At 39.2% G+C, this 24723-nt stretch overlaps 2 protein-coding genes and 1 non-coding gene across 3 annotated transcripts; 2 read left to right on the forward strand and 1 right to left on the reverse strand.

Moving 5' to 3' along the window:
• Positions 1-14023: 14023 nt before the first annotated feature.
• On the reverse strand, positions 14024-14856 carry LOC104884975 (uncharacterized). Its single transcript, XM_048640482.1, has 2 exons — positions 14505-14856; positions 14024-14400 (listed from the first exon to the last, which is right to left on the reverse strand). The coding sequence occupies exons 1-2, from the start codon at positions 14854-14856 to the stop codon at positions 14024-14026; spliced, it is 729 nt and encodes a 242-aa protein (XP_048496439.1).
• An 802-nt stretch (positions 14857-15658) lies between these two features.
• LOC125496158 (small nucleolar RNA R71) lies at positions 15659-15765 on the forward strand. Its single transcript, XR_007272860.1, has one exon. It is a non-coding gene; the product is annotated as a small nucleolar RNA R71 (small nucleolar RNA).
• Positions 15766-20838: 5073 nt separating this feature from the next.
• On the forward strand, positions 20839-21996 carry LOC130590824 (uncharacterized). The gene has a single exon (XM_057393387.1). The coding sequence runs from the start codon at positions 20839-20841 to the stop codon at positions 21994-21996; it is 1158 nt and encodes a 385-aa protein (XP_057249370.1).
• Positions 21997-24723: the final 2727 nt, after the last annotated feature.

A 24723-nucleotide genomic window follows, 5' to 3' on the forward strand; every position in this document is an offset into this window, starting at 1 on the left:
CCTTCCCAGCGTCCCAGCAGGCTTCTCTTTGAAGCTTTTGGGCAGCAATGATTTGTGCTGCAAATGGTATAAGCTTTTGAAGGTTTATAGTTTAATATGTTTACTTTAGTATTCCATTGGTAGTTCTTCTGTTTTGTACTTCCAATAGGGTGACTAAGCTAGTTTGTAGGAAGTGTGCTGGAGAGTTTGTAATATTTGTGTCTTGTATTTTATTAGCTTAGTTGGCGTGGCAAATGAAGTCCAAATCAGCTGAAATTTGGACACAATGTAAACAAATATGTTAGCTTTGTACTCTTTTTGGAATTAAGTCATTTGAATGAAAATTGAAGCTTTTATGCTTGAAACATTAAGCTGTGTGCTTATTGTATTTCCGGTCAGTTTAGACCATTCTCAAGTCTTTGCTTAATTCTATCACTTAATCGTTGAATTAGTGGTTGAAATGCAAGTTAGAAGCTTATTGTTATAACTTGATCTTAGATTGGTGGTATTTGGTTAGTGAAAGTGGTGGTTGTTCAATCTAATTGAACCGGTTTGTAACAAACAACTTATGTTCTCTTTCTTTGTTTTGTTTCTTTCTTTGAATGCTCTTGAATGCTTAAACAATATGTATAAGAAGGGGAGGGAGAGATAAGAAGGGGAGGAAGTGAGCGGCGTGAGAGAGTGTTTGGGAGTCTTAGGTTAGAAAAAGCCGAAAGTTAAAAAGAGCAGTGAGATGCAGTAAAAGCCGGAAGTTAAAAAGAACAGTGGGCCAATATGCAACAGATGGTCCCATATGGTCCGACGCAGATCCCCTAATATAATAATTTGTGTCTCACGTAATACAACATCCGACGCAAATTCGCATGTAATTGTGCCCATTTGGTTTAGTTATTTGCGTCGGACATAACAAAGCATCTGACGCACGTGATTCTCCCTCCCATTTTCATTGAGTACTTACGTCAAATGCACCTTAAGTCCACATGAACCAGAATTTGCGTCGCATTGAACACCCATCCGACGCAAATGATACTTTTGCGTCGGTTCGCCAGTTGTACGACGCACTTGATGAGACGTAAATCAACGTTTTTATACTAGTGTAACATGATTATTATAACATACTCATACATGCATATACACACGGTCATACAAATATTCGTTGGATATAAAGTGTTAAATATGATATATACAAGCAATCACATGTAATGCTAGACATAAAGGTTACTCTATACGCTAATTCCTTTCCTTTACTCCTTAAATATCGTGGTCTCTTAATCTCAAAGAATCATCATCCAAAAACTCATAGCTTTCTTAACCAAACAAATAGATTTTTGGGTTTCATGAATTATGATTAGAATAAAAAAGTCAGAGGAACGTATAACAATTGGCAGCAACAACATAAAACTTCCACAGGGTCTGACTCTTTACTCCGAACACCAAATTGAGTTATTTTTGTATCTAAATTTAATAACGTTTCCAGATTTTAAATTTTTATCAAGGAATGATAGCCAAATTCTGACTTTAAGAAGCAGATATTGGGGGAAAATAGTACGATAACCTAAAATTAAAGGAAAAAAGAGAGTGGATATTTAGGGACATTCATGGGTACTCAACAAGAAGAAAACAATCGGGGTCGTATTCTATAGTTACGATTCTAGACACAACAATGAGAATTCATATTTGTATTTGATGGTATCAATGGAGTTTATGGTTTTAGTTTGTAGTTTTCCAATGGGTGAGAAATGATGAAATTAACCCACTATTTATAGTGGTTTTAGGAAGAAAAACTACATTAAACTAATAGAGACTTAATGAAGAAGAATACTTGGGGAGCAAGGTCTTCAACAAGTCTTGGAGAGCAAGGACTAGGAGCTTGCGGAGTAAGATGAATTGTGTGGGTGGTGATTTTTTCGTTTTTTTTAGAAATTTTATTATTCTTTTCTATTACCAAAATTGGTTAGTTTTTCCTATTTTATTTTATTATAAAACCGTACTAACTTAGATTATTTTATCAGATACTTGATTTTATTTTAAACAGTTTATTAACCTAATTATCAAGTTTAAATTTTCAAGATATTACACCAGCACTTGGAGCATCTATGTAATTCCCTGACCTCTAATAAGCATCATTATTAGGTTAGTAATTATGTGATTAGCAGCGGAAGACCTTTCTTAGTTGGTGTGTCATTGTCGTACCTCCCGTTTGGAAGGTACAAGGCAACATAATTTCGTAAAACTAACATTACACAATGATTAGCCTAGTCATATATAATTAACTTAAGGTTAGTAGAGTTTCATCATTTAGTGTAAATGAACTAATAATACATTACTGTCATAGCTGCATAATTTTGAAGTTAATCTTTTCTCACTGCTAGGCCCATCCGATCTTCATATGCATACTTAAAACAGAAAAAAATAAAATGTCAGGGATCGAGGCTAAGTAACATACTGCTCTAACAACATAAATTCATTTCAATTCATTTTAGTTGCAAACAGAGAGAGGAGAATATAGTTAAACCATTTCATAAACATATAATTTAAAACAAGAACTGAAGAACATTTCATGTTGTCATTGGGTATTATCATCATTCATTAACGTAATCATTTAGAAAATTTTCATTGGATACTGGAAGGCAAAGCTATTGAGGATATAAGTCCCACATCAGAAGGGGGGCATATATACCAATAGTAACATAAGGCAGAGCCAACTAGGACATTGTCCCCCATTAAAAGATGACATACTGCCATATTGTGTGTGACACCAAGGATGTTGCCCCCCGTTAGAAGGTGGTGTTGCCACTAGGTAAAAGAAGACACATGTGCGCGGCCAAATAACATAAAACACGTGCATGTTGCCAGATAACAAAAGACATGTGCACGACCATAGAACATAAGTCAAATTCATCAACATACATTTGCATAAAGCATTTCATTTCCCCCACACCATAAATAACATAGCATAAACACTATATTAAAGTATCATAAAGCAGAGTTGGAAGGGGATCGGAGTACGAGTGTCAAAAGTAAACGTTACCTGAAATCCTATGTAAAGACATTGATAGTTGGGAGACGCTTGTAATATCCTTTCTTCTTTTAATATAGCCAAGAATTGTGAACATTATTAGAACTTAGTGTTACTTAAAAGTACAATAGTAGTTATAATGTTTATCTTGTTACTGTAGTCGTTCTTATATTGTCATAATCATTTAATTTAATAAATGGAGTCACCATTATTAATAAGAAAGTAACTCTTTTAGTTCCTTTTATAAACAATAAAAAATTATAATTACTACTTATATCAATAACTTGGCATTCTGACGACTTTATTTGGTTATAAGAGTACTTTATTATTTTATAGTTTATTTTGTGAGTTGAAAATCAACATTAATTTATCATTTATCATTAGTTAAGTAATATAAATAAGTCTATTACTAAATTAAAACAATTAACATTACCATATTATTAGAAGTTGGCATGAAAAGATTCATTAGTACATGCTATAGTGACTTGTCAATGCATTAAACAAGTTTATTAATATTATAAAATTATAATACTTTATTTAGGCATTATAAATGGGTCATGTATATTGGTGAACATTACTAAGTACAATTAAAATCCTTTTTATGAAGTAGTTTTTCTCTATCTAAAAACTGAGACTCTCTCTCACTAAGTCAGTGAGTTTTTCCTCTACCAAGTTCTCGTCCTAGGTTACTGTTCCATGCAACATCAACTAAAATATGCATGCGTCGCCAAATATAAACACCACTGCCAAGAACTTTCTATCTAGCCAATACTCTCTCGTTGCTTGTCTGAGAAAGTCCCTTGAACAATAGGTCTTTGCCGTTATTACTTGTAGGGTTTGCATTTTTGTCCAATGCAAAAAACTACCAACTAATTTCCTCCACTTGGTGAAGCGTTTGGAATTCCTCTATAAACCCAAGTGCATTAGTTTTTCTTCTACCACCCTATTTATAACTCGAAGTGCATCTTCAACCACCATATTAACTTCACTAGGTCAGTTGTTTTCATTGAATTGCCATGTCTACAAATTCTGTGAATTCCCATTCAGATTGGGGGCATTAATTGAAGCCTCTTCAAACCATTCACTTTATTCTATTATTTGGGTCATGTCAGTTATTGGTATTTTTTGGGTCCAAACCCAGCTCACATAAATCTTATTCAAGGCATCATAAACTCTCAGTGGCTCAAAAAGGGGTCTATCACAGTTCATAAAACTGGAGATATTTTATCCTCAAAATTCTCCCAAAGCTTGCATCTGGATGCGTTGCTACAACAGCATACTATCATTTTCGATGGCAGAATCATCACATTTTATCGCTGTCACGTGTCTGTCGTACCATGCAATATCAATTTTGGAGTTGCTCGCATATGGGTTCGAGTTGTGGGTATCCTTTTGGGCTATCTTTCATCTGCATGGGCAATGCAAGCACTTAGGTATGTTGGCTTTGTCGAGGAAATGGAAGAATCCCAAGGAGTACTACCAACAGAACCAGAATTCAGGGCAAAAATGCTATTGGATTTGTCTCGCCCTTTAATCCCAGGTTGTTTTGTTACCTTTATAATGATCAAGTAATATGGGTACATTTTAGGTATAAGGGAGTTTTTAAATTTTGTAAAAAATGTGGAATTGTTGGGCATTATACTAGAGGGTTTAATTTGTCTAACTATGAGGCTCATAGAAGAGTTAGAATTAGAGTAGCGTTTCTTGAAAATTCTGGACTAAGAGTTTTATATGGCCCATGAGTCAAGTCTTTTACACTAACTGATCTATTGAAAGTCTGCCTGAGCGGTTTCGTTATCGAAACACAATGGTCAATCTGTTTCAGCCATTAGACCAGGAGGATGAACCTTTTCAAAGACGTATTCTTGGGTCAAGTGAGGAATACAATTCTGATGCTTATCATGATTTTGATGCTAATGACCTTGAGTATGCTGCGTATTTTGGTAAAGATAGTGATGATGATGATGTAGTGTTTTACTCAGGAGAAGTGACAGAATTCGAATTCTAATGTCGTTGCACAATTCGCTCAATCAAAACCTAACTAACCAAATAACAAGTATAGGGCAAGTAAGGATCGTATCCGTAGGGAATGACTTTGGGACACCGAAATTTGTGAAACAGCTACAAGCTTACTTGATCAATAATTTGGGTTTGTTAACTAGGACTACAACGATTAATAAATCAAGAAATTACCAAGAGGAAAAAATGTTAGGGGTAGACGGGATCCAACACCAACCAAGCCAATGAGTCAACCAAGTTCGGGTGAAAGAGTGACAATTCGGGGTAATCTATGAGATACTTGAGAAGCCTTCTCTCGAAGCACAAATCAATGATGCATAAACCAAAAAGCTAGCTAGAACAAGAATTATAACTCAAGGAAACGAAGGGGATTTTACTCACTAAGTCTCTCGCTCTTGTGAGAAGAATTAAGCACAAGCAATTGGGAACTCCCTCCTACATTACTTTGATTAATGCATCCACAACCATGAATTAAACAACTAAACTCCACTTACAATTTACTCCAAAAATCCAAACAACGGCCCACAACCTAACTTCATCTCTCAATGCAAGATTCGGAGTAGTAGCACAAGCATCTTGTGGCCACCAAAACACATATGCAATTAACCAAAACATGAATAATCGTAGCTCAACCCCAATTCATCACAAAACACCCAAAGTTATTCAACCCATGGCTTAATTGGGTTTTCACCCAACCCCTAACTGGAGAACTACTCACACATCATATTTTAAACTGAAATCAAAGCTTCTAAACACAATCATTAGCGACATGGAGTAAAACTTAGTTCAAATCAACATGTAACAAAAACAAAAACAACAACAAAATAAAGTAAGGAAGAGAGAGAGAGTATACTAATAAGCTTCAAATGTAGAGATGAGAAACCGAAAATGCTTGAATAAATCTTCAAAGTTGAGCTACAAACTACTACTAGTAAGAGTTTTTAGGAGAGAGAAAATCTAGATCTAACAATGGAGGAGAGAGATAAACTAAAGGGTAAGGAGTAAGAAGGCTAAGAGTTCCCCGATTTCAAGATTACAAGCCAAAATCTCTTATATACTCCCCCAAACCGTGCAAAACATACAACCTAAAACACAACTAAATAAAACGACGTAGTACAAAATATCGAGCAGAGTAGATTCACACGGTCATGTCACAAAGTGGTACGGTCGTGTGAGGTGGTGGCAGAGAGCCCAAGACCAAATGGAGAGTTCCTGCCTCTCGAAATCATCAGCAACACGGGCGTGTCATATGTGACACGACCGTGTGATCAACAGCAGCACAAAAACACTGCTTCAGTTCCACACGGTCGTATGAAAAGTGACACGACCGTGTGGCTTCTCCCAACAACAATCCTAGGACTTTCTGCCTTCGAGCACACTTCTTGGAACACACATACACGGGCGTGTCTGATATTGACCGTGTGGCCTGGAGCAGGGGCAAACTTGCTTCATTTCTTCAACTCAAAGCTTCGAGGCATGGTCCATATGTCCAACAATCGTGCGTAAATCGAAGCCTATATAAGCATGACTCCACAGAAGATGACCTATAAGAACCAGACGAGACCAAGTGCAATAAACCACAACCAAAATTGCAAAAACACACATATACACAAAACATGGTTAAAGTGGTTAAATATTGCAAAAACCAACAAAAATAAACTAAGAAAACTACAAAAACACTACCGAAAGTGGGTTCAAGAACTCGCTTATCAAATCCCCCCAAACTGGCCATTTGCTTGTCCTCAAGTGAAATTCAATATAACTATGGGAGAAAATGATAAGAGCTAGAAAGAACATCTCATGGTAATATACAAAATACAAGGAGGGTTAGCAAAAATCTCTTAAGCACATCAAACCAAATAAAATGGATACCAAAATCAAATCGAGTGCAACTAGCATAAACCCGCTCAATCAACACTCGATAAGACTTTTCTTACAACTCCCTAGTACAAAGTCCAAATCCTTCCGAGGTAGCGTCTCAGGACTCCTCGAAGGAGACGGAAGAAATATAGTAATAGAGGAAGGGTTACTCGACAATCTCAATGCTAGAAATCTTCTCAATATGCTTGCGAATCAACTCTCGTCACCGGCTATGGCATTAAAAGGTTGTAACGTTGGCTCGGGGTTAAGGTGTGGAATAAATTTAGGAAGTCGAGTTAAGCCTAGATAGTGAACTTGGGTGATCAAACCAAACTCAAATATAAACCAAACTACTTCCATGCAAAATTGGCATTTCATGCCTCACCAACCGACACCCCCAAACTTATTTGGAAACAACACTTTGACCATAGAGGAATTTATTTATTTATTTATTTTTCTATTTTAGATTTGAACTTGCTTTACAAAGCTACCACATCCCATAAGTACACAAGAGGTAAGAAGATCATATAATTGCTTATTCGACGCATCCTCACCACCCTTCCTTTCCAAAAATTAAAAATTAAGAACACCACAACTAATTCAATTGACCCAATGATATTAACTATCATCTAAGGTGATTAATAAAAATTAAGGGGCTCATGGGTTATAATGTGGTTAGTCACAAAGGAGGGATAAGCTCAAAGTGGGTAGCAAAGGGGGCAAGTGCCAAGCAAAAATTATGTGGGAAAGAGAAGAAAACACTACAATGTACAACTAATGATGGCAAAGGAAAGAAAGTGGAAAAAGTAAAAAGAAATGAAAGTCGATGTCATCCCTACAAGTAGCATGCCGCGATCTTGAGAGTTGAAACACAAATTCTTGATCTAAACAACTAGCAAAGAGGATCCCGCCGCACATAATATAATCAATTTCGGTTGACGGCTAAAAAACAACAAATCCTCACCACGGGGTTCAAATGCTACTTCGAAAGCACTCTATTCTTTTGCTAGGCGAACCATCTTACCATTAGCCTAAATCAAGTGTGATTGAAATCATGATAGCATAACTCTTTTGAAACTAAGGCACCAAAATTATTTACAACTCTTTTTGCACAAAAAAGGAAAAAAGGTAATCCTCTATATACATCATAATCATTGATTACTTTCTAACTCAACCTAAAAGGGAAGTCTTTTTGTCTTTTTGCATTTTTCAATTTTTTTTTTACGAAAGAAAAAAAAGAAAAGTCTAAAAAACTAAGAAGCAAAAACTAACTAAAAGGAAACTAAAAAAAAATATTATGCAAAGACACAAAGCAAAACAGAAGGGGGAAGGAACTAGACTAGGAAATTTTGGATTTTCAATTAGGGAGCAACAACAACAACAACCATCCATCACTCAAATACCATCATAACCATCATCGAATCACCAAAACAAAGCACAACCTCAAGGTTTGCACCCCCCAAACAAAACATCACATTGTCCTCAATGTGAGGAACGCACACAATATGAAGAATAAATGGGGGGGGGAGGGGATAGGGGATCATTGACCCCCAAATGAAGAATCATACCCGGGTTGGGAGCTTGAGCTCCCGGGGAAGTGGAAGCGAAGCTCATCACGGAGGTAGCCAACCTCTTGCGTCATCAGGGCATATTGTTCATGCATTTGGCCAAATGTCGTTGTCATGGTCTCATTGGAATGCCAGAGCGCTCCAACATCCGTTCGGAGTTGTCCGAACTCCGCTTAGAGAGCTGTCATTTGCTCGGCCCATCCTCTTTGTGGCGCACCCGTCTCATACGGTTGTTGTTGCTCTTGCTGTGGTTGTCGAGGTGGCTCGTCCACTTCCATTTGCTCATCACCATCTCCATCACCATTACCGGGGCCCCAATCAAACTCGGGGTCGAAGACCCAGTTATCCTCATCATAGATGGCAGTGATGTTGGCGTCCGGAAGGACGGCATAAGGTCGTCCATATACTTTCCACAGGTAGCCATTTCCAAGTCCTTGATCCTCCCCCCATTTCATGGAATTGAAGGACCGAAAGTTAATTCTCGTTTCGCCTGGGACAACCTGCAAACCTGCAACATCTACACCAAGAGCAGTAGCAATAATGGTAATGTCCCCCCTAGGCCTCCTAGACACGTCCTCAAGGTGGTAACCAAGCCAAGCCCCTAGGTTCATCCTATCGTCCCCCGCACTCATGTACCACAAAAAGTAGTTCTCACGACTCGACACTACTCCTTGACTATCCCCTCTGGCGAAGATGGTGCTAGCTAGGAGGCAGTGGGAAATATAGAAACTCGGGTTAACAATGCTAGAGGCCTTAGACCTGGACGGGTTATAATGAAAACGGCCGGTTAAATGCGCCAAAAGTTGTCGGGCCTATACCTCTTTGAAAACTCGGATTGTGGGCCTATTGTGCCTCCCCTGGGCCACCCAAAGCAATCATGAATAAAACCCAAGTTTTTCGTGTAATTTCCCCCATGAGGTTGAAGGTGAGTGTCCGGGGGTTACCCTTGCCCTCCGATCGGCGGACGGATGGGGTGGACAAGAACTCTAAGGTGAGGCGGCTATAAGTGTCGGCATGAAGTGTAAGCCAAGCATCCCACCCCACTTGGCCAAAGAGTTGGGCCACATCCCCTTCCACCATTAGTGCTTTGGAAGCACTAGCATTATATAATCGGGTTGGTTTCAGCTTCCTAGCACTAAGGCGAATGAAGTTATGAAGGCGCTCTTGGTTGCGAAATCCAATTCCTAGAATGTTGATTTGGGGTGGGGCAAGGATGGACGGTGGTGGTGGGTTCCTAAGGTTGGCGGTCGAGGTATTTCGAGGTTGGTTTCTCCTAGAACCCATTGTAATTCAAGTCAAGCAAAGTCCAAAGGTACTAACACCAACAAACAACAACCCACAACCACTAGTCCACCAACAAACACAACAATGCCAACCTCAACCAATTGCCCTTAATCACAAATATTACTCCACAACCAAACTACACAACAACAACAAAAAATCACCAAATCAATGCATCACCACAAGTATATCAATTTAGAAATGCGAGCACAAGTATATAGTAACAAAGAAAAACACTTAAACAATGTCACACAAGCACAATTTAACAAAATTCCACCAATTTCAAGGATAGAAAATAGTTAAACAATTGAAAAATTGCAAAGTATGAACAATGTAGGGTGAAGAGTGTTACCCACTTGAATCACGATGTGGAGGATGCAAAGAATACCCAATTACTCCAATTTGCTTCAAAATGAGAAACCCCCAAATTGATTTTAGAAGTTAGGATTTGGGGTTTTTGTCTTTGTATGAGTGAGAAGATGGAGATTTTAGGGATGGAGAGTGATAAGAATGAGAGGAAAGTGATTTTTATGGAGTTTGGTGGTATTTGAATGGAGTATGGAGTAGTATGGAGTAGTATGGAGGAAGGTAGTATTAATGGAGGAAGGGGGATGATAGAGAAGGAGGATGGAGAAGATGAGAGGATTCGAAAATGTGAGTGAGAGGAGTGAGAAAAACATCAGCGTCCCGCGGTATAACTCGCCCCTTCAGACGCGCACGGTCGTGTCTCATTAAACACGGTCGTGTGGCAGCACACAGTCTTGTCGAAAAACACACGGTCGTGTTGGTCTGGAGTTCCGGAGGTAGTAGCTTGGAATTTCTTAGACGGTGGAGATCAGACACACACGATCGTGTCTTCACAGACACGGTCGTATGGACCTGATGATCTGCAAATATCTCTTGTCCTCTCAACACATGAAGACGCCATAGGCGTCTCTCGGGGTGCCTCCCGGAAACGCTCTTTTAAATTCACTAGCTTGACGCATCCTCCGATCACATGAGATCGGAGTTCTCAACATCTTTGAACATTTCGGAATGAACAACATCGCTTTTGTCACCCTCATAGTAGACCTTGAGCCGGTGACCATTAACCTTGAAGTTCTCATTGTTCTCATTCCGAACCTCGACCGAATCATAAGGAAACACCTTCACGACTTCGAAAGGTCCACTCCATCTAGACTTTAGTTTTCCGGGGAATAACTTAAGCCAAGAATTGTAGAGTAGAACCTTATCACCTTCATGAAACTCCTTTTTCTCAATATGCTTGTCATGCCACTCTTTCGATCTTGCCTTGTACATGCTTGCACAATCATATGCGTTCATAAGCAACTCTTCAAGCTCATGCAAATCTAACAACCGTTGCTCACCCGCACTTTTGAAGTCGAAATGGAGGAGCTTGATTGCCCACATAGCCTTGTGCTCTATCTCAACCGACAAATGATTAGACTTCCCATATACAAAATTGTAAGGGGTGGTACCTATGGGAGTCTTGTATGCCGTCCTATATGCCCATAGAGCATCATCCAACTTTATCGCCCAATCTTTCTTGCTTTTGCCCACGATTTTCTCCAAAATGAGCTTGATTTGCCGATTTGAAACCTCTGTTCGGCCACTTGTTTGGGGATGGTAAGACAACCCTCTCTTGTGGTGAACACCATACTTCTTGAGTAGAGCTTGAAGCATTTTGTCACCAAAATGAGTTCCTCTGTCACTTATTATAGCCCTCGGGACACCAAATCTAGGGAAGATGATCTTCTTCAGCAATTTTAGAACCATTTTCGCGTCGTCGGTTGGCGATGCAATAGCTTCCACCCACTTGGAAACATAGTCCACCGCCACCAAGATATACACATTGCCATAAGTAGATGGGAATGGTCCCATGTAATCAATTCCCCAAACATCGAACACTTCTAGCTCCAAGATTGAGTTTTGAGGCATTTCATTCCTCTTGGAGATGTTACGAGTCCTTTGGCACCTATCGCATGTTTTGCAATACTCCCAAGCATTCTTGAATAAGGTAGGCCACCAAAGACCGGCTTGAAGCACTTTTGTCGCGGTTTTCCTTGCACCAAAATGCCCCGCACATGGAGAAGAGTGGGACCACTGCAATACACTTTTGGACTCGTCATCCGGCACACATCTTCGATGTACCGCTTAGCCTCTCATTTCAACCTCCTCTTTTGTTGACGAGTGAGTTCCGGAGGTATTGCCCCACAAGCTAAGTAGTTCACCATATCTGCAAACCATGGTAATCTCTTGTCTTGGATAGCATAGAGGACATCATCATGAAGATCGTATTGCCCCTCATTTTTGTACTCAAGGCGGGACAAGTGGTCTGTCACCGAATTCTCCATGCCCTTTTTGTCCTTAACCTCCATGTCAAACTCTTGCAACAATAGTATCCACCGAATCAATCTTGGCTTTCCATCTTTCTTAGCCATCAAGTATTTGATAGCGGAGTGATCGGTGTATACTATCGTTTTAGAGCCGACAAGGTAGGCTCGGAACTTCTCAAAAGCATATACCACCGCCAAAGTTCCTTCTCAGTGGTGGTGTAGTTCCTTTGGGCGTCATTGAGGGTCTTACTTGCTTGATAGATGACATGGAGCTTCCCTTCTTTCCTTTGACCCAACACGGCCCTAACCGCCGTGTCACTTGCTTCACACATGAGTTAGAAGGGGAGGCTCCAATCTGGAGCTTTGACAATAGGGGCGGAGACAAGAGTTTCTTTGATCATGTAAAATGCATCTAAACAAGCATCATCAAACACAAAATCACTCTCCTTTTGAAGAAGAGATGTGAGTGGCTTAGCTATTTTGGAAAAGTCGTTAATGAAACGCCGATAGAAACCGCCATGTCCGAAAAAGAACCTCACCCCCTTCACATTAGTAGGGGGCGGGAGCTTTTCAATAACATCAACCTTGGCCGTATCAACTTCAATCCCCTTATGAGAGATTTTATGTCCAAGAACAATGCCTTCTTGGACCATAAATGACACTTCTCCCAATTGAGGACTAAGTTAGCCTCCTCAAATAGAGAGGTTAGAAAGAAATCATTGAAGGAGCTATCACAAACAGAAAAATCGTCCATGAATACCTCCATTTCCTTTTCTATCATATCGGCGAAAGTTGTCATGATGCACCGTTGGAAGGTAGCCGGGGCATTACACAATCCAAATGGCATCCTACGATATGTGGAGGTACCATATGGGTTAGTAAATGTTGTCTTCTCTTGGTCATTTGGGTGGATGGGAATTTGGAAGAAACCCGAATAATCATCAAGATAACGAAAATACTTGTGAGTGGCTAGCCGTTCCAACATTTGATCAATGAAGGGAAGGGGAAAGTGATCCTTCTTGCTGGACGTATTTAGCCTACGATAGTCTATACACATCCTCCATCCGGTCATGGTTCTAGTAGGGATGAATTCATTTTTATCATTCTTTACAACCGTCATCCTCCCTTTTTAGGGACTACTTGCACCGGTGCCACCCACCTACTATTCGAAATAGGGTAGATGATATCGACGACAAGTAGTTTAAGAACCTCTTTTTTAGCAACCTCAAGCATTGGAGGATTAAACTTCCTTTGACGCTCAATCGATGGTTTAGCGTCATCCTCCAATACAATACGGTGCATGCAAAGCATTGGGCTTATTCCTTTCAAATCGTTAATTTCATAACCCAAAGCTTTACGATGCACCCGCAATACATCCAACAATCTAGATGTTTCACCTTAATTCAATGAAGCATTGACAATCATGGGGAAGGTGGAACTGGGACCAAGAAATTCATACCTCAAGTTCGAAGGTAGAGGTTTCAATTCTATGCTAGGAACTTCCTTACCATTTGATTTCTCCTCGATCATGTCCTCTTCCCCAATCACAAGGTGAACCTCCTTTTCTCCTTCTTCTTCTTCAATTGTGGGAGCAGAGTCGAGATACTCCTCTATTGCATTTACTTCTTTGATCTTCTCATTTTCCTGCTCATTTCTCAACAAAGCATACTCAAGTGGATCATTAGTGTTATGCATATGCTCATACATAGATTCATGAATGACGTCATCAATAGTATCGATACGCATACAATCATCCATAGAGGATGGACATTTCATAGATTGGCTTAATTGAAATTCCACTTTTTCATCACCAACAACCAAGGATAACTTACCATTTTCAGTGCCCCCGCCGTGGCCAAGAAAGGTCGACTTAGGATTATTGGGACATTCAAGTCCTCTTCAATATCAAGCACAATGAAATCGACCGGGATGAAGAGTTTTCCCACTCTAAGTGGGACATCCTATAGCTTTCCCATGGGCATCTTAACCGAGCGATCGGCTAATTGAAGAGAAATGTTAGTCGGTTTCAATTCACCAAGGTTCAATCTTTTGCACATTGAGAGGGGCTTCAAATTAATGCTAGCACCTAGATCACATAAAGCACGATCAATTATCAGATCATTAATAGCACCTGGAATCGAAAAACTACCGGGGTCCTTGAGTTTTGTAGGCAATTTGTTTTGAATTATAGCACTACAAGTCTCCGGTATGTTTATCATTTCTACAAAGTCCACATTCCGCCTGTTGCTCAAGATGTCCTTGAGAAACTTAGCGTATGTGGGCATTTGCTTGATCGCATCGGTGAAGGGGATGTTAACATAGAGTTTTCTCAAGACGTCTAAGAATTTAGCAAATTTCTCATCAAGTCTCACCCCGAAAATCTCCCGGGGTACGGAAGCCTAGCCATATGCAATGGTGGTCCACTCTTTTCTTTTTCCTTACCCTCGTTCTTTGGTTGATTTTCATTTTCCATCGCAACTTGTTGAGATTTATCATGTTCATCCAATTCATCATCATGATCTTTAACAATTTGTGGCGACAGGGTCTCACTAGACTTACCCACCTCTTCGACTTGGACTTCTCCTAGACTCTTCCCACTACGCGTGACAATGGCATTGGCATGCTCTCTAGGGTCTATGCCTTGACTAGGCAAAGAGGTACTAGACTTTTCCTTGAGAGTGCTAACAAGTTGAGTTATTTGCGTTTCCATCATTTTATTGTGGGTTTGCAATTGCTTATACCCTTCCTCCAATTCATTGTTCTTTCTGCTTTGGGCATTAATGAATGCCTCCATGGTTAGTTCAAGACTTGACTTTGGAGGAGCGGGAGCTTGCGGAATAGGAGCAAGATTAGGCCTAAACCCCCCATTAAAACTCGGTGGGGTATTATTAGAGGAGTAAAATTGGCCTTTATTTTGAAACCTATTCACATTTTGGGAATTTCCTTGGTTAGGCAGGAAATTGTTTTGACCTTGACCTGGATTCACAAAATTATTGTGATCTGACCTTGATTGTGAAAAGCTCTTTGACCTTGACCTTGACCTTGACCTTGACCTTGGCCTTGAGTTTGACCTCCCCTCCAACCAAACGCAGGGTGGTGCTTCCACCCTTCATTATAAGTGTTGGAGTAGGGGTCAAACTTAGGACCATGTACATTATTCATAACTTTTACTTGTTCCATACAAGGGGTGGGGAAACAAGGATCATTCATCAACAAATAGCAATCGGAAGGAGCTTGATCATTGTTTCCACACGACTCACATGGATTGAGTTGCATGGGCATATTGTTATGAGAAGGACTTGAACCATGCATGTGTTGGGAGGGGATGTAAATTGTGCATCAAGCCTAGATGAAAGTGCATCAAACATGGAATTTAACATATTAATTGCATTGACATCATACCTCCCCCCTTTTGTACGGGTGTCTCGCTCTCCTTTGGCTCCAATCGGCATAGTTTTGAACGACATCCTCAATCGTTCGGAGGGCTTCCGTAGGTTTTTTCTTCATTATGAGCCCCCCCCGATGCCGCATCGAGGCACAATCTATTCTGTTTTGAGATCCCCCTATAGAATGTGTGTAGGAGTATCCAATCATCCATCCCATGATGGGGACAATCTTCCACTAAGCTCTTGAACCTCTCCCATGGCTCAAAGAGAGTTTCATCTCTTACCTCATCAAAGCTAGCAAGCCTTAACCTTAATTCAGCCATCTTCTCAAGAGGAATGAACTTTGATAGGAAAGCCAGTGTGACTTGGTCCTAAGTAGTCAATGAATTCGGGGGTAACTTATCAAGCTAATCCAATGCCTTCTCGGTGAGGGAAAACTTGAACAAACTCATTCAGATGAACTCCGATGTGACTCTATTTGCCTTCACGGTGTTGCAATATCGCAAGAATTGTCGGAGATAGGCCCAGGGGTTCTCATGTTTTGCTCCCGAAAATTGGTGATCTTCAATAAGACCGATAAGGTTGGCCTTGAACTCGTAGTTGTGAGCCTCGGTGGTGGGAGTAGCAATCCCACTCACATCCTCATATGGTGGTGGAGCACCAAAATCCCTCAATGTTATATTTTCCGCCATTCTAAACGGATTTGCGAAGTCCTCGGGCACACTAGACCTCGGTCAATCTAATGGAGTGTTACTACCACTTGATTCGAGTGAGTTGAGGGTTTTGTGCACCGAGTCCTGCCTAGGACGCCTTTGGGATCTGCTTGAACCTAGTGTATTAGCTATCGCTCTTCTTCCTCTTCGGATAGCCTTCGTGGTTCTTTCAAGCTCAATGTCAAAAGGTAAAAGTGGTAGAGCTCTATCACTGTGCCTTGGCATACAACAAAACATCTAGAGTGGAGATTAGTTTTCGTTAGTAAAAAAAAATAGTCAAAAATAAAAAAAACAATGAGTTAGCCTCATAAATTTCACAAAAGACTCAATGCTTAAATGCCAGTCCCCGGCAACGGCGCCATTTGACAGAATGGGAATTCTAATGTCGTTGCACAATTTGCTGAATCAAAACCTAACTAACCAAAACAAAAGTATAGTGCAAGTAAGGATCTCTGACTTTGAGACACCGAAATTTGCAAAACAGCTACAAGCTAAGTCGATCAATAATTTGGGTTTGTTAACTAGGACTACAACGATTAATAAAATCAAGAAATTACCAAGAGAGAAAAACGTTAGGGCGTTGAAGAAGCAACATGGGAAAAAGAATCTGACATGAAAAGTCGATATCCCCAATTATTCTGATGAGGTAATATTTCTAAGTTTCGAGGACGAAACTTTATTAAGGGGGGTAGTATGTAATAGCTCCAATATTCTTTTTAAGTTGTTAGACCCTAAAACTTAATTAGTGGTATGTGGTAATAAGTCTAGGTACTTTTTATGGTCTTGATTGAGCTCATTAAGAGCTTATGATGTGGTTTTATGAAGTTTTAAATACTTGAATGACTTGTTTATGTGTGTAAAAAGAATGTATATGTGTTTTATGTATTCTTATTAACTTGGTAATAAGGTTTAAGGACCCTTAGATATGATACTAAACCTATAAGAGCCATAGTAATAGAATCTACAAAATAGAGCTGAAGCTTTTATCGGGTAGCATCAAAGTCCTATTTGTGAAGCCTTCTCAACTGAATTTCAAGTCTAAACCAAATGGGCCATGTCTACTTACCTTAGCATGTTAATTAGGAATGAAATCCAGCAATTAGAAACCATTAATAGGTTTCCAATCCATGAGGGTTTCCAATTAAACTCTTTTGGTGCTGCTGATGCAGCAGCTAGCTTAGTAAGCTCGAATAACCCCTTTTTCGTGTCAATCTAACCAAACCAAGGCATGATAGGACGCAACATACTATACTTCACTCCCACCTCATGCTTTGCTTGATAAAACTTAAAACACAGCTGCCCAGAAGCACACACCACACTTCTTCCACTCGCCAGAACCTGCGTCTTGCCCCTAGGTGAGTCTCTTCAGTTTTTCTTAATTTTCTCTTCCTTTAAGCTAGGTTTTCTTACATATTATTGTTCTACCTTGAATACCCAGAACCTAAGGCCTTTGTTCGTGCTTTAGAGCCATTAGAAGTTGGTGTTAAACCCCTAAGAAGTCAGGTATGCTGCTGGAAAACCTTCAGCTTATGTTTGAGTTTTCTTTAGATTAGTTTAGCTTTAATCTTATTTCCTTACACCATAATGTCTTATTTTATAGTATTTCAAGATACACCAGTAGTTGGACTAGTTAAGGAGCTTTAATCAAGGTTTAAGCTAGGATTTCTAAGGTACTAAGCTTGATTATCTATAACCTTCCTTCTTTGAGTTGTTATAATGAATATGTGTATGATGTGAATTGTGAGCTAATTTTATGTGGAACCAGCATGTATATAATCTTTTAAATTTATATTGAGTGCATATATAGTTGCTTTAAAGTTATGAGTACTCATTCTTAAGTTGTAATTGCTAAATATGTTGTATATATGTCATTATGGTAAGTGTTTGTAATGGTTAAGCTTAATATCAATGGAATATGCTATTTATGTTATTTAACCTACTGTTTAGCTACTGTAAAATATTAATTTAGTGTCCATGAAGTAATTTAGTTGTGCTAATCAAAGGTTTATAAATACTATGAAGACTAATGCCCTGATTTATAGTCGTTTTCGTAGAAAAAGCTAGTATGAAATTATGCTGAACTTTTGAGTGATAATATGTGTGTATTAAGTTCACTATATTATGTATAACATGCTGTCCTTAGGTACTTTAGTCATATTTTGTTGGTATTAGTCGTTTAATAGTGGCTCAAAGCATATAATCGAAGCTAGCAATAGAACGGTCATATGTATTGATTGTAGATTCTCTTTTTGGATTAATGTATACACATGTATAAGTTTGTATGATTCATACGATGGAATGATTTTTATGGAGAAAGTAGCCTCATTTAGTCGACCAATGAGGTAATGAACTGTGCCCCATGGACTGGGAACCTTGGGGGTTCCATAGGGAAACCTGCCATAGCTCTATGGAACGATAATCGGGAATTCAAGTAATGCGAAACTTGAATATGATAAGTGATTGGAATTGGAAATATGAACTCCGGACTAGTCGCGGTAATGGCCATGGAAAACGAAAAGGTTGGGTGACGACCCCCAGTCGGAGATGTAGGCTTTGTCCCCTCCGTCGCGTTCTCTTTCTCCAAGGAACAATGTTTTAGATAATAATCTTAATTTTTTTTATGCGTTGATTAACTCATGGTAAATGTGATTATCTGGTGGTTCATAGATTATTTCGAAAGCAAGTACCACTAAAGTATGTTTTACATGGTAATAAACTTAGTACTCAGCTTTTTGGCTGACGCTTGTTCTTGGAACCTGTTCCTGGTGGGGAGCAGTAGTTCCTGATGATGCAGGTTTCTAAAACGTTATGATCGTGTCTCTGCTTTTGCTGTGCTCAAGTGATGACTTGTATATATGCAGTGTTCATGCTCTGTAGTTATGCTTAAAGTGTAGCTTTTGATCTCAAACTCTAAGCTTTACGCTCGTGAGATGTCGTTTTAAAGCTAGTTTTTGTAATCCGACATAGTTGGTCGATGCTATGTATGTAAATTAGTAAGTATAAGGAATAAGGGTTGTATATTATCAGTTTGGTTGTATAAAAGTGTTTCTCTATATAAGTTCGTTATTTCCCGCGATATCATCCAATTTCCATTAGATGATGTCATGGTGATGGTCCGAGTTTTGTTAACCAGGGCTTCCGTTGCACTTATTTATAATTAAGCTGGTTAATGAAACACGGGCTGTTACAAATGGTATCGAGCTAAATTAGGTTTGAAAAAAAAAAAAGGAAATTCCGGCGTCTTAATATGTGAAGTGCCTAAGTGCATATATGTGTTAGTAAAATTTGTGAAACTTGTGTGTTTTATCTTTATGGGTAGTAAGGTTGTTTAGATAGCTAGTAACTACTAATTTATTTTGTAGATGAGTCAGATTAGTGATGATAACATTGAGGAAGTGGTAATTATGTCCCAAGTATGCAAGAGCCTGATAAGTGGGTTCCGTTTCCCTTTAAGTGGTTCAATGCGCCTGCCCATGTTGAGCTGATAAAGAAACTATTGAGAGGTGGAATGCAGCAATGGGTCCAGCTATATCTAACCCGTATACCAGGCCTGAAGTGCAATCCTTTACCATAATAAAGACTCTACCACCATGTGAACCTTGGATTTCTCTGCAGGAGGAGTATTACTGGGAAAAGTTGGCTCCGTTTGTTCCTAACTTGGCAATTTTGATGTCAATGGATCCTGAATTTGATATAGCTAATATTGATAAGAATAATGTTCGTTGGGAAGTAACTGTTGAGGAAGTAACCCAAAGGATTCAGGAAGTAGATCAAGAGGGCAGAAAGCAAGGATTAATTATAACTAAGGAGCAGTATGATGAGGAGATTATGGAAAAGATGGAGAAGTGTGCAAAGCGTAGGGAGGCAAAAAGGAAGAAAGTTGAGTTTTAAAGGGTTGGGTTAAGAAGGCTAGGAGAACTAGAAGGACTAAGATGATTCAGAGAGCTTGGAAAGCGGAAATGAAAAAGGAATGGAATAGTGGGTCAGAGATTGATGATTTTACACAGGATCCAGACTATGTGCCTGAGAGTGATGGTGACGGGAGTAGCAGTGACGATAGTGGGTATGCATATGATTCCATGAAGTTGAACTAAAATAGTTAGAAGGTCAATAGCAGTGCTTCATGTAGTATAACGGCAGTATGGTAGTGAAAACCCTTATAAGCTAAGTAAGATAGGTATGTCGGTGTACAAGTTTTATTTTTGTAAACTTAGTTTGTAAGGGGAATATTTTTTGAAGGCTTACAGCCTTTTGTACAAATGTGTATAGCATGTGTGAAGTAAGCCTAATAGCTTACTTTTGTGTAAATGTTATGCTATGTGTAATGCTAGTTATATATAAAATAAATATGTTTCTTATGTGTGCTAAATTTGATTCATTTATAGTTCTGTGTGAATGAATGATCTCTAGACGTCATAAAATTTCTAAAGCTTTCTTAACAAAATAGGAAAGTATGGTTAGAGGATCATCAAGTCAATCTGCGTCCCATCAGGAGATGGAAGGAAGGATTAATCACCTTGAGATAATGAATCAGCGACTACTTCGCATTTTAGAGAATCAAGAAGTAAATCGGGAAATAGATGCTGAAGGAAATTTTATAAGAGGTTAGCAGCTCACAAGCCAAATACTTATAACGGGGAGACTGATCCGATCATATTCGAAGATTGGATCTCTTATATGGAAAAATTGTTGGGAGTTGTGAATTGCCCGGAGAATCTGAAAGTTAAACTTGCATCGTTTTATTTAGAAGGCCCAGCAGACCTATGGTGGAGAACTATGAGAGATGCTTCCACTCAACCCGGATTTGATTGGGAAATGTTTTTGGTGAAGTTAAGGGAAAGATTTTATCCACCTGCAGTGCAGAGGAAGAAGGAATCAGAGTTTCTATTTCTGCGTCAGCAGACGATGTCCGTGGTAGAATATGCCGTCAAGTTTATGGAACTGTCAAGGTTTGTCCCTGAGTTAGTTAGTACCGAGAACTTCAAGATGACTCGATTTTTCGAGGGACTGAATTTGAGGTACCAGAAGCTTATTGGGAAGTATAGCAGTTATCAGGAATTGTATGATCTTGCTTTAGAAAAAGAAAGAATTTGCCAAAAGGAAGATGAAGCTAATAAGAAGAGAGGGGGGAATAAGCAAGGAGGAAATTATGACAAGCGTCCAAGGGTGGAAGGATGGAATAATCAAATGCAAATGAATCGGACTCGAAAGCCAGAAAAGTTGGAGAAATGCACTAGATGTGGGAAAATGCATGCCAAAAGTATTACTTGTACTGGAGTACCCATATGTTATAAATGTACAAAGCCTGGACATCTGGCAAGAGATTGTACAACAAATGATGGTAGGGTTATACAAGGGAACCAGGGAAGATTCGATAACCGACAGGGAGGAAACACAGTGGGACTCAATCGCTACAACAACCGTGGAGGAAACGTGGGATCTTCCGGTCGAGCAGCGGGTAAGATGTATGCCATGACAGAGGAAGAAGGTGCAACATCAGGCTCGGTGGAGGTGGAAGGTAATGTAATTTCGGGTACATTCCCTGTGTGTTATGTTCCTGCTTATGTGTTATTTGACTCTGGAGCATCCAAATCTTTTATATCGAATGCTTTCTTGAAAAAGTTAAACCCTACTCCTGAATCAGTTAAGATAGAATTCTCAATAGATATACCCGATGGGACTAAGGTGAGGTGTAATAAGTTATACAGGGATTGCCTAGTGAATATCTCAGGAACTGAGTTACAAGCTGATCTTATAGGATTTGATCTGAAACCGTATGATGTAATTTTAGGGATGGATTGGTTGAGTAAGCATAGGGCTCTAATTGAATGTTAGCAAAAAGTGAAATTGAAGACATTGGGGGGAAATAAGATATTGTATCAGGAAATGGTAGAAAAACCGCACATTAAGATCGTTTCCGCTATGAAGGCAATAAAAAGTTTTAGGCAAGGGTGTTTAGGGTACTTATGCCATATAGTTGACACCATAAAGGAACCAAAACAGTTGAATGAAATACCTATAATAAGGGAATTTCCAGATGTGTTTCCAGATGAATTACCTGGGTTGCCACCAAGCCGAGTGGTTGATTTTCATATTGATTTGGCACCTGGAGTAACACCAGTATCAAAGGCACCTTACCGAATGGCCCCCGGAAATGGCAGAATTGAAGAAGCAATTGGAGGAATTATTACAGAAAGGGTATATTAGGCCAAGTGTATCACTTGGGGAGCCCCAGTGCTGTTTGTGAAAAAGAAGATGGATCAATGCGATTGTGTGTAGATTATAGAGAAATCAACAAGCTTACAATCAAGAATCGATATCCATTACCCCGGATAGATGACTTATTTGATCAACTAAAAGGAGCTGCTGTATTCTCCAAGATTGATCTACGATCCGGTTATCACCAAATGAGAGTCTCGGAGAATGATATATCCAAGACAACGTTCGGACAAGGTATGGTCACTATGAGTTTGTTGTCATGCCATTCGGGTTAACTAACGCACCAGCAGCATTTATGGATTTGATGAATAGATACTTCCAGCCTTATTTGGACAAGTTTGTTGTTGTGTTCATTGATGATATATTAATATATTCGAAGTCTGAAAAGGCACATGAGGAGCACTTGAGAACCGTATTGCTGACCTTGAGGGAAAAGAAGTTGTATGGGAAGTTGAGTAAATGTGACTTTTGGTTAAAAAAGTAGCATTTTTAGGTCACATAATTACTGAGAAGGTGTGTCTGTTGACCCAGAGAAGATTAAAGCAATCGTCGATTGGCCATCCCCGAAGAATGTTGCAGAAGTTCGAAGTTTCATGGGGTTAGCAGGGTATTATAGAAGATTTGTAGAAGATTTTTCGAGAATCTCTCAGCCTATCACTTGTTTAGTAAAGAAAAATGTGAAATTTCGATGGTGTGATAAATGTGAAGCAGCATTCCAAGAGTTGAAACGACGATTAACTAGCGCTCCAATTTTAACTTTACCGACTGATAAAGAAGAATATGAAATTTATAGTGATGCATCAAAAAGTGGGTTAGGGTGTGTACTCATGCAAGAAGGAAAGGTTATTGCTTATCATCAAGGCAATTGAGACCACATGAATTGAATTATCCCGTGCATGATTTAGAATTGGCTGCTGTGGTGTTCGCACTGAAGTTATGGAGGACTACTTATATGGCGTTCCGTGCAAGATTTACACAGATCATAAAAGTCTGAAATATATATTCACGCAGAAAGACTTGAATATGAGACAAAGGAGATGGTTGGAATTCATAAAAATTATGATATTGATTTGCAGTACCACCCAGGGAAGGCTAATAAGGTGGCTGATGCATTGAGTAGAAAGCCCTGCAAAGAGGTAAATGGATTGTTATGTGTACCGCATGAAATCTATGAAGATATGAGAAGATTGAATCTGCAAATTGTGAAAAATGGAGAAGTTAGAAATGTTTTAAGTGCCATTAGTGTAACCCCTACACTATATGACGAGATCAAGAAGAAGCAGAGAGAAGACCCATTTCTAGAAAGTATAAGGAATGAAATAAGGAAAGGAAAAGTAATGGATTTTGGGATCTATGAGGACGATAGCCTTAGAATGAAAGGAAGATGGTGTGTTCCGAATGATTTAGAGTTGAAAGAAAAGATTCTTGGCGAAGCACATAATAGTATGTACTCGATACACCCAGGAAGAGATAAGTTGATTCGAGACATAAAACAATACTTCTGGTGGAAGGGATTGAAGAAAGATGTTGCGATGTTCGTTGCAAAATGTATGACGTGTCAAAAAGTGAAATTCGATAGAGGGAGACTACTTGGAGAATTGCAACCCCTACCTGTTCCAGAATGGAAATGGGAGTCTGTTTCAATGGATTTTGTTGTTAGTTTACCTAGATAAAAAAGAGGAAACGATACGATTTGGGTGATTGTTGACAGACTGAATAAAACTGCTAGGTTTATTGCAATGAAGGCTACTTGGAATTTGAAGCAAATGGCAGATGCATATGTTCGGGATATAGTTCGCCTGAATGGAGTTCCGAAAACAATAATCTCCGATAGGGACACAAGATTTTTATCATGTTTCTGGGGAAGGTTACAAGATGCATTTGGAACAAAACTGAATTTCAGTACTGCATTTCATCCAGCAACAGACGGGCAAACTAAAGAACTATAAACACTAGAAGATATGCTTCGGGCTTGTATCCTAGAATTTCATGAGTCATGGGAAGATCGATTATCACTGGTCGAATTTTTGTACAACAATAGTTCGTATAGTAGCATCAAAATGTCTCCTTATGAAGCATTGTACGGAAGGAGATGTCGCACTCCTATTTGTTGGGAAGATGTAAGCCAAGGAACTTCAGTTGGACCTGATATAATACAAGAAACGATGGACCAAGTCAAAATAATCCAAGCAAAGATGAAAATAGCACAGTTGCGACAAAAAAGTTATGCAGATCAGAAAAGGCGAAAGCTAGAATTTGAGATTGGTGATAATGTATTTTTGAAAGTATCACCCACCCGAGGGATAAAACGATTCGGAGTTAGAGGAAAACTAAGTCCGAAAT

Source organism: Beta vulgaris, chromosome 3, assembly GCF_026745355.1.
Source record: "Beta vulgaris subsp. vulgaris cultivar EL10 chromosome 3, EL10.2, whole genome shotgun sequence".
Lineage (NCBI taxonomy): Eukaryota > Viridiplantae > Streptophyta > Magnoliopsida > Caryophyllales > Amaranthaceae > Beta > Beta vulgaris.

Bases quoted from the DNA above. Each gene is read 5' to 3' on its own strand.
- LOC104884975 (XM_048640482.1), bottom strand. From the start codon at position 14,856: ATGGAGGCATTCATTAATGCCCAAAGCAGAAAGAACAATGAATTGGAG. The intron at 14,401-14,504 runs GTAAGGAAAAAG...CTAAATTCTTAG, and splicing joins AAATCAACCAAAGAACGAGG to ACGTCTTGAGAAAACTCTAT.
- LOC130590824 (XM_057393387.1), top strand. From the start codon at position 20,839: ATGGAAAAATTGTTGGGAGTTGTGAATTGCCCGGAGAATCTGAAAGTT.